The 10,869-nt window shown below is 35.9% G+C and overlaps 1 protein-coding gene across 2 annotated transcripts in view; it reads right to left on the reverse strand.

The window, feature by feature from the left end:
- The window catches only part of LOC127806372 (CMP-sialic acid transporter 3-like), a 39,857-nt gene extending 29,223 nt beyond the window's left edge, over positions 1-10,634 (reverse strand). Inside the window, exons 1-7 of one of the 2 annotated variants that reach the window (XM_052343607.1) lie at positions 10,416-10,634; positions 10,123-10,208; positions 9,790-10,011; positions 9,421-9,537; positions 7,271-7,327; positions 4,198-4,275; positions 3,896-3,940 (exon numbers count right to left, since the gene is read on the reverse strand). In XM_052343607.1, coding sequence (XP_052199567.1) covers positions 3,896-3,940; positions 4,198-4,275; positions 7,271-7,327; positions 9,421-9,537; positions 9,790-9,987 — 495 coding nt within the window. In that variant the 5' untranslated portion in view covers positions 9,988-10,011; positions 10,123-10,208; positions 10,416-10,634. Of the gene's footprint in view, positions 1-3,895; positions 3,941-4,197; positions 4,276-7,270; positions 7,328-9,420; positions 9,538-9,789; positions 10,012-10,122; positions 10,212-10,415 lie in introns of both variants that reach the window. The other variant, XM_052343606.1, reaches the window with a different exon arrangement.
- Between the last annotated feature and the right edge of the window lie 235 nt (positions 10,635-10,869).

Raw genomic sequence — 10,869 nt, forward strand, 5'->3', positions numbered from 1 at the left:
CCAAAAGAAAGCTGAAAAAGAGGCATTGATATGTTGCCAGTCTACACATAATGATGTCAGAAACAAGTTTGCTACTTAGTGAGACTACGATATAAAAGCAGCTACTAGAATTCCACCTGGTAATCTCCTTCTCTAATTCAGCCCAAGAATTTTATTCCTTGTTTCAAGTGACCAGAATGTTCAACAGTGTCTATTTTGGAATACAAAAGGATTAAGAGTAAAAAAATTCCCCAAGTGAGAAATGTGCAATTCGAACAGACATTTCTCATGCAATCTAATTATTTCATAGATAATGCATAATCCTGGGATATATGAGGTTATCGATCAATGTGATGTGGCCCCTTAGAATAGGATCTCATATAATAGGGCAATTCAATCCAAAATCCCTACTGTCAGCACTAGGAAGATGATATTTCTTCCTGCCTTTCCCACCTATTTTGAAAAATTGAATGGGCTTCTTTAAGGGTGGAAGAGAACCCAAAGATCTTCACAATACAACCCAGGTTTTGAATAAATTCTCTGATGATCCATTTCCATTCCTGAATGAAGTTTAAATACAGAAGTTACAACCATATGACAATTAACTGTCTCCAGAAAACCAGGGTCAAGAGAATAACTGTCTTCCCTGGACATAACTAACACAAGAACTAGAAATACACAGCAAATAAAAAATACATAGTATTAATATTTAACTAACTTAGTCATGCTTTATTTCTATGGAAATATTTTTTTCCCCCTGCTGCTGGTTGCTTATTCTGCTTCATGCTGTCCATATCTTCTGGACCTGTAACAGTGGACAGGAAGAAATCTCATCTTCCTATTGCTGACAATAAGGATTCTGGATTGAATCACCCTATTATGAGATCCTATTCTAAGGGACCACAACATTTGGTATCAGAGCCAATCAACATGGGCGAAAATTCCTTCCAACAGAAATTTAAGGCTTTTCTGCAGATGATCAAGAAGATCGAGCAGAATTTGTTGCCAGATTTGAAGCCTTACCAGCACAGCTCCCTTCTTCCCATGGTGGAGAATCCAGCAGCAGCCATCAACAACCTGCTGATGGACAAGGATCAGATTCTGATAAGACTGATGGCTGCACTTGCGTTCCACATTATTCCAAGCTCAATTTCCCTCGCTTCAATGGCGGCAAAGATCCCTTGGGCTGGCTTAGTAGGCATGAGCATTTCTTCTGCCATCAGCTTACACCAGAAGAGGAGAAGGTCGGATTGGCCTCATTCCACTTGGAAGGGGATGCTCAGTTATGGTTTTTGAAGTTGGAAAGAGATCGGCCTGTCCTATCTTGGGAGACCTTCAAGCAACAATGCCATGTGCGTTTTGGTCCTCCTATATGCAGCAACAAGCTTGGGGAGTTGGCTAAATTAGAACAGGTGGGCTCTATTGAGGATTATCAACGATGGTTTGAGCAATTATCTGCTCAGGCTGGCATGCTGACTTCAAAGCAAGAAGTGCAGATCTTCTTAAGCGGTTCACAGGATTACATCACTGTTGAAGGGGAGTTACACCATCTTGCAGATCTAACTACTGCCATGTGCCTTGCTAGTCTTTATAAGAGACGCACCAGTTGGGGACGGCAACCTGTTGTCCCTCCTCTACTGGCATTGGTAAATAGCAATTCTAACAATACCAATCGCTTGGTGCAACATCTTAGCAAGGCTGAATTAGATGAAAGAAAGGCCAAGAATTTATGTTTTCATTGTGATGAGGTCTTTACACAAGGACACCGTTTTAAGCACCTGTTTTGGATTGAAACCATGGAAGAGCCGCTGGTGACAGAACTTCACACTTGAGGACACGTGTGATTTGAAGGCAGGGAGTACTGTTACGGGTCCAGAAGACACAGACAGCATGAAGCAGAATAAGTGACCAGCAGCAGATTCTTTCTTGGAAAAAAATATTCCTGTAGAAATAAAGCATGACTAAGTTAGTTAATACTATGACTATGTATTTTTTATTTGCTGCGTATTTGTATTTCTTCTGGTAGTTATGTCCAGGGAAGACAGTTATTCTTTTAATCCTAGTTTTCTGGAGACAGTTATTGTCATATGGTTGCAACCTTTGTATTTAAACTGCATTCAGGAATGGAAAAGGATCATCAGAGAAGTTATTCAAAACCTGGGCTGTATTGTGAAGATCTTTGGGTCCTCTTCCACCCTTAAACGAGCCCATTCAATTTGTCAAAATGTGGGAAAAGCAGGAAGAAATCTCATCTTCCTAGTGCTAACAGTAAGGATTTTGGATTGAATAGTCCTATTACGAGATCCTATTCTAAAGGACCACATCATGATGATATCCTGTATATGCATGCATGTGTTAATTTTGTGCATGATGCACCCATTTATGTAGAAGACATGCATGGATATGTGCGTCCGTTGGTCAACAGCTCCTAGCCATTTGCAAAAATTCATGTCTCTTGAATGAAAAACATCACTAGGGGTCCTACTCAAGTCTAAAAACAATTTCTCCTAGCACCTATGGTCAACTAAATGGATTCTATTTTGTCATTTTGCTCCATTAAAGACAGTGTTCTAAACCGCGCTAGACGCTAGTCGGGCGCCAAACTAGGGCCTAGTGCCTTGGATGCCTAGGCGGGCCGCCTAGGTTAAGTTTTTGATGCAACAGAAACTTATATATATATAAACTGATGATGGGTGATGCTATACGTACCGGAGGGCGGAGGAAAAACAGCCAACAGCGAGAGAGACGATTGGCGGCGGCGACTAAGGGGCCAAGGGAAATTTGGAAATCGGGGCCAAGAGAGATGATTGGCGACGACGACCAAGGGAAATCGGGAAATCAGGGGCCAAGAGAGACGACTGGCGGCGACAGCCAAAGGGCCAAGGGAAATCAGGAAATTAGGGGCTAAGAGAGACGACTGGCGGTGGCGGCGACGAGAAACCCTAACTCAGAACTTAAGAAGCCTAACTTAAAACCTTTGAAAATTAGGTGAGCCGCCTCAACCCAAGCGGCTAGGCGCCTCCAATGACCGATTAATCGGATCAGTGCCTAGGAAGGCCAATTAGCCTATATTCGCGATGGCTAGGGGCTGCCTAACGCCTCTGCGGCTCCTAGGCCAATTTTTAAAACACTGATTAAAAGTGTCAAATGCAACATACAATGAATTTCTTTATTATCCTGTCATGACCCCAAGGATAGATTAGTAAATATAATAGTAGAAGTATACAAACATTATACAATAATTGTAATTTCCGTTTCTTGTTTTCTGTTATAAGGCTAAATATAATAGTAGGAGTTTACATGCATTATACAATAATTGTAATTTCCTTTTCTTGTTTTCTGTTATAAGGCTTTGTTCTTAGCTAATAGGCAGTTAGGCTGTTTTTGTAGTGCATATGGGTGCATATGGGAGGCTGTAGGCTATATATAACCCACAACTAAGGATGAGATGTTATGTTTTGAATTGATAAACAAAGATCTGATTTCTCTCTAGAATTCTCTCCCATTCTCCCTCTCGTTTCCCTCTGCAACTCTCCCTCATTTTTCTCTAATTTCTTCCCCCATTTCTGTCCAATTTCCCTCTCCAATCATTCTATTCTTGGTCTTACTTCTATCAGATCCTTTCGATTCCAAATCCAACCCTAGGCTAAACCCTAGGTCCATGACATATCCTAGAACGAATATCAAAGAATAAGGAGTGACTTTCTATTTGACCGTGATGGATCTCAACCTATCAAGCACCTTCAAAAGTAATTTTGGTTATATGGCTATCAACAGTACATTACAGTCACAAATCAGAAAAACATCAGATTATCACACTACCCCTATGGAAACCCAACCATAATCCCCTTAAAGCAAAAAAAAAAGAAAAATAATATAGAGCATAAAATAATCTATATAGAAGAACACATGGTACCTTCAGGTTGCTCAACATCTTTACTGTTGCAGGGTTAAAGTACAGCTGCAACGAATAAAGCAGAGTGATTAGAGTTCATGAATTTTCCAAGATATAAGTATTGAACTCTATTATTAATGACAATTTTCTTCAATCATTCAGCTCAGTCAAAGAAAAAATTTCATGATAAGTTTTTCAACAAATTGTTTTTACATGATATAATTGAATTTAAGTTCTTACTGAATCTACAGGAGAACCAAATCATAATTACAAAGGAAGAACTTCAACTATTTGAATTTTATTCACATCTTTGAAATTTTTACCTGCATTATAAACTTCAAATAGTTATTTATAGCATAAAGAAGCGCTGGCACAGCTAGAAGCACATTGTTTCGAGCAGCCTGCAAAATGAAATTAAAAAAAAAAAAAAGAAAGAAAGAAACATGACTTGAAATATTAATCATTTTTTTAACTAATGTGGCAATTAGCAGGTCAAAATAAATAATTTAAGTAGCAAAGGGAAAAAAGGAAAGTGCAAACAGCAATAGGAAAAGACAAAAGCAACTGAAAATTCATGTCATCTTAAATTATGGAAACATACAATGTGATAACATCAAATGACTATAGAAGTTCTGCAAGACAAATAATTGATCCCTGAATTTGGGGATTTAGCACAGAGTACTTAGTCACTTCATATGAGACAAATGAGGTCACCACAGCACTTAGTAAAATTGGGGATTCAGCACAGACTATAAATGTGCCAGCTTATAAGTACAAAAGGCCTTTGAAAGAAATTATAAGCTATTCTAGTTCACTAACATTTTGCATGGTAGCATATTCTTCAGCACCAATTATTCTATTCTCAACCACAAATTATGAGCTTACATGATAAAAAGACAAAAAAAAACTAGTCTAGCAGTTAACACTAGAATTCAAGATCAGGTTGATCCCTGAGGGTGCAAATCAAAATTCAAAATATGTAAAGAGGCAAAAGGAAAGTCACCCTACAACTGAGGATGAGTTTCATCAGCATCCAAGTTAACACAACAAGGACACACACTATTGCAGTAATTTATAATAAAAATTTCACACTACCAAAGCCTCTCACAGACTTCTGCCACAAAACACCCTTGAACCAAGAATAATCATTTTTTGTTTCTCGATAGATCATCTAGAAATACACATATGCATGCACACATACCAAAAATCGAAGAAGAGGAATGAAACTCCTATTTGCACACTAAATAACCAGATAATTTGACCTTTCCTTAACAGGTTTGAGCAGGATAGAATACATGAATTAAAAAACATGAATATCCACAAAAATATAACATGATGTATAAGGTGGTTAAATCTTAAATATTTTCAAAATTTTAGTTAGTTTCAGTACCTTGCTTAAAAGAAAACAGGACCTCAAGGCTACAAACCAGCCAAAGGATAAAGCTGGTTTCTATTCATGAACAGCGAAGAATCCTAAGCACCACTTGGCACCTCAATAGCCTATTAGAAATGTATGACTGTAGCATTTCCAATCTATAACATAAAAACCTTCATACATGACGTACAAGCAACTATCTTCAAAAAAAATTTGAGAAAATCAAGTTACAAAAGCAACATTACAACCCTTAATGACACTAAGTGTTGCACTAAAGTACAAAAGTACAAAATTTTAGGTATAGAACTTTGAGACAAATTAAAGCGTATGGTAGGCTTAGCATATTAATTTTGATATTTAATATATCAATTTAAAGAATTTTATGATTTCAATTATTCTATAATAATTTTTATAATTATTCATAATATTCGATAATAATCTTTATAATGATTTCAAAATGGTATATAATATTTCATGATTTTATAATAATTTATATGCTGATTTTAAAATAATTTATGATGATTTTATTAAAATTTTATATTGAGGGTAATTTGGTCATTTTCTTGGTCAACAAGGGCTTATTTTGTGGTACCTTATAAGCTATCAAAGAATAAACTACTCCTACTAGTTTTCAAAATAAGAAGTTGAAAAGCTTATAAGTTGGGTAGCTTATAACCTCTTCATGAGTAGTCAAATGAGTACAAAAAGTTTAAGCTATTGAAAAGCTTATAAGCTCCTTTTGACCAAAAAGTAAGCTAAGCCAAACACCCTCTAAGTGGTGTTGACTTCGTGAAATCTACCTCTCCAATTATCTCTTTTCCTTGTCATATCATCTATAAGGCTATTATATCCAATGTCATGTACAACATTATTCCACCAAGTTCCCTCCAGTCTTTCTCTACTTTTTACAATGTTCCATTCCATCTACCCCTACTAGCTTTCAAAATAAGATGTTGGGAGAGCTTATAAGTTGGGTAGCTTACAAGCTCTTCATGAATAGGCAAACAAGTAGAAAAAAATGTTAAGCTATTGAAGAACTTATAAGGCCCTTTCGAAAAAAAAAAAAAAAAAAAGCTAAGCCAAACACCCTCAAAGTGTGGTTTAACTTCATGAAATCTACTTCTCCAATTGTCTCCATTTATTGCCATATCTTTTGTAAGGCTATTATATCCGATGTCATGTCCAATGTTATTCCACCAAGTTTCCATTGGTCTTCCTCTACCTTTTTTACAATCTCCCGTTCCATCTGCCCCTATTAGCTTTCAAATAAGATGTTAGAAGAGCTTATAAGTTGGGTAGCTTATAAGTTCATGAATAGTCAACTGAGTAGATAAAATTTTAAGCCATTAAAGAGATTATAAGCTCCTTTTGACCAAAAGAAATTAAGCTAAGCCAAAGTTGGGTGGACTTCATGAAATCTACCTCTTCAATCATCTCAATTCATCGCCATATCTTCTATAAGGCTATTATATCCAATGTCATGTCCCATGATATTCCACCAAGTTTCCTTTGGTCTTCCTCTACCTCTTTTATAACAAACTTATCACATTCCATCTACTTGCCCCATAGGTATGTCTTGGTCTTCTTCTTACATATCAAAACTATCTTAATCGTATCTCATTCATCTTATCTTCTATAGGAGCCATCTCAAACCTGTTATGGATAATCTCATTTCTAGTTTTATCTTTTCTTGTATGGTCACACAGTAACATCACTATCTCAATAGTACTCATTTTATACATGGTACTTAATTGTCCAACATTTTGAACCATACAATTGAGAAAGTCAAAGTTTTATGAGAAATAAATTAAAAAATATGACAGCAAAGACAAAATCTCTAGAAGAAATTTCAAACCAATTTTCCACAATGAAACATTGAAAATAGCTCTAGAAATAAAAAAAAAAAAATCAGCCAATGTTTTAATTACATCATAAATAGAAAATCTCTTCTGAGGCTAAAAGGAAGTCTTATTAAGGTTTCACTACAATTTAAAGAACTGCGAAGTTAGCATATATGTTACCTGGACAAATGTTGATACAGAGAGGAAAGATTTCTCTCCTACTTTCTGTCTTTGAGCCTACAAAAAAACGTAAAAAAACGAAGACAATAAATATTAGAAGGCAAATATGCCAAACAAGAACATTGATAGGTCTTTTTATCACACATTCAAACCATCTTTATTCATGTCCCGCACATCTTACCTTCAATAGGCATCAATCCAACATTATTATAGACAATCTTGTTTTTCTTTTTTTTATTAAGTAAAATAATAGATAATCTTGTTTCTAATTCTATCTTTTCTTACATAGCCATACATCCACCATAACATTCACATTTAGATATGCTTATTATTTTGTACATGTTAGTACTTAATTGTCCAATATTCTAGGCCATACAACAAAAATAATCTTATAGTTGTTCAGTAGAATTTCTCTTTTAGCTTCCAAGGGATTTTCAGATTGCATAAAATGCTAAACAAACTTATCTGCTTCAACCATCTTGCTTTGATTCTATAAGTAACATTCTCAATAATATCTGCTTCTTTTTGAACAATTAATTTGAGATATCTAAACTGATCATTTTAAAGAATAACTTAATCTTTAAGTCTGGCCACAACATCATCTGCACTTCTATTTTTAGTTTTTTACAAAACTTGCATTGTATAAACTCAATTTTTTCCTGCTCAACTTAAAGCCTTTGAATTTTAAGGTGTCTCTCCATAATTTAAGCTTAATACTTACAACTTCTTTTGTCTTTTCTACTCAGGCAAAAGACAATATCATTCACAAATAACATGCAAAAAACACCTCTTCTTGGATGGCTTTGCCAATTTCATCTATCACAACAGCAATATGGTAAGGGTTTAGTATAGATCCTTAATATAATGAAATTATACTTACAAAAATCTTAGTAACCAGTAACTCGTCCACAAAGTCTACTTTTGCTTTATGATACATGACTTTACTACCTATATATAAGCAATTTGAATTCCTTTCATCTCTAAAATCTTAAAGACTTCTCTTAGAACTTTGTCATAGGTTGTTTCCAAGTCTATAAACAACATATGCATATCTTCTACTTATTGCTAAACCTTTCCATTAAACACCTCAATAAGTAGATAGCTTCCATTATTTACCTACTAGACAGAATACAAAATCATATTTAGAGAATGTAGTTTCTCTTCTCAACCTTTGTTCAAATACCTTCCCCCAAAGTTTAATGGATGACCCATTCGCTTGATACTTCTATAACATCCACAAGTTAGAAAATCTTCTTTATTCCTGCAAATGGGCACTAGAGTACTCTTTCTCCACATGTTAGGCATCCTCTTTAATTTAAAGATCATGTTAAATAATTTTGCTAACAATGAAATGACTTCTTATCCCATAGATACCATACTCCTACAGGAAATTATCTGGCCCAACTACTTTACCAATTTTTCACATTTTTTATAACTTGCTTCACTATATTCAAACAAATAAAGTAAAGCCACACCCTTAACAACATTATTTAGGGATGACTTTTACGACATTGTTTATCACTAAGTGGACTAGGATAGTTTAGCTAGTTACACTTGGTTAAATGATGTAAATCAGCTTGACATGAATGGACGTATAATCCAACATATAGATAGGTCAAACAAAAAATAGAATTCTCTCTCTCTCTCTTTGTGGAAGAATGCTCTTTTGCCTTCCTCCCAACCCTGTATTCTCTTGCTCTTTTCTAATCCCTAAGAATTTACCATATTGTTGCTGCCCTTCCCCTCCTAGAATTCCTCTTCTCCAAGCTCCTTCATCTTTTTTTTTTGCCTCGCCTTTGCCTGTGTATTCCTGTTGTCTCTTTGCAATCTAAGGAACTTTACTTATTAATTGATTGGTACAACAAATTGTTATGAGTGAAGTAGCCATGCATTTTGCAATCCCAATCATTTAAAGAACTACAGGACTTCTACAGTTGGATAATATTTTGAGTTCACTTCCTATTGTTAACAAATGTTACATCTTCTGCTTGATTGTTTTTTCTGGAATAAATATGTGGATTTCAAATTATTTACTCACAATCACGATACAACAGAAAATGATTAGCAAAAGAGGCTGATTAACTTCAATGATACAATTCAGGGATAAAAATATATGCAATTATAGATGCTAAAGAAGAAATAAGACATACCTGCAACAGTAGCATAATAATAGCAAATAGGACTTTCACAATCTCAGTCAAAAAGTTAACACTAAGAGGACTGAACTTGAAACCACCGTCCACTTTAGTGCTGTAAACCAAAATAGGCTGCAAAGATAAGGAACACAGATGATACGGGATAGTAAACTTGAATGTTTCACATAATGTGCTATTTCATATTGCAGATGAGCCCACAAACTTGAGCTCCAAGTCAAGTCCAATGACCTACTCTAATAATTTGAAATTGAAGAATATATTCAATCAAACTAAAACTTCAATCAGTTTTGTGCACATCTATTTTGTGTATGCCCATTAAATTGGAGTCAGAAGCGGAAAAAACAAAGTTTGAGAATAAATCACCTGCAAACCAACCAAGATGCAGTCACCAACAACCAAAAGCACATTGAGGGCACGGGTTTTTGATGATACATTAGTTCTATGCCGATCATACGCCTTGGAAATCGCTCTTGTGGTCGGAGACACCAATGTAGAGTGACAGACACTGCATTCTAATGCCCCGCCTTTCACCTTCGCCTCACCGACCACTTCTTGCTCCATAATCCAACAGTAAACTCAACGCAGCTTCAAACCGCAAAAGAAAAAGGAAAAGAAAAAAAGTTGACTAGGTCAGCAGGAGCAGAGAATATACTACAATTAACCATAATTCTGGCGGAAGCAGAACCCCAAACGTACCTTAGGGATTTGACTAGGTTTTGCCACAACCCAGAAAAACAAAACTGGAAGAACAGGGGATCGGAGATCCTCCATACCTCATGTGGCTTCTACAACATATATTTATATTAACTCTCCAAATAAGGAAATCAGGAACGGATAAAGAATGGTGAAATCATCCAAGTAGAATTCTACAACAAAAGCACAGGCAGGATGCCGAGAACTCGGGTGCCGGTTGGGTTTTAATTGGAACCCACAATATCTGCGAAATAAATGCACACACATACAGAGAGAGAGAGAATTGCGGTTGTTACTTGGCTGCGACTCTGACGCTTTCTTTAACTTGGACTCCTGCTTTAGCCGAAGCAAACACGGCAACTATATCATTTACCGGTCAGGTGGAGAGAGCCTCATAAACTTTTCTTTGATCGTTGCGTTGCGCTTGCGCTGTTGCGTTTTGTGCTGAATTTCTCTCCTTAGAGAGAGAGAGAGAGACGGAACCAAAACAATGAAATAATACCTGCAGCCTGTCTCACTCGGTATCCAAATCGGTCTATCAATTCGTTAATAAAATTATTATTATTATTTATCTACTTGTATTCCACTTTGTTTTCTTTTTATAGCAGAAAATTTGAGCCCCACGGACACAAACATTTTGCCAGTTCTGGTTGGGCACTTTCCAGCTACAGTTTGCTGCATTGCACAAATTAAAAGTAGTACCTTATTGCATTACAAATTCTCCTAGAATAGGTTCTATGAACAGATTTG

Source organism: Diospyros lotus, chromosome 7 (assembly GCF_014633365.1).
Source record: "Diospyros lotus cultivar Yz01 chromosome 7, ASM1463336v1, whole genome shotgun sequence".
Taxonomy (NCBI): Eukaryota; Viridiplantae; Streptophyta; class Magnoliopsida; order Ericales; family Ebenaceae; genus Diospyros; species Diospyros lotus.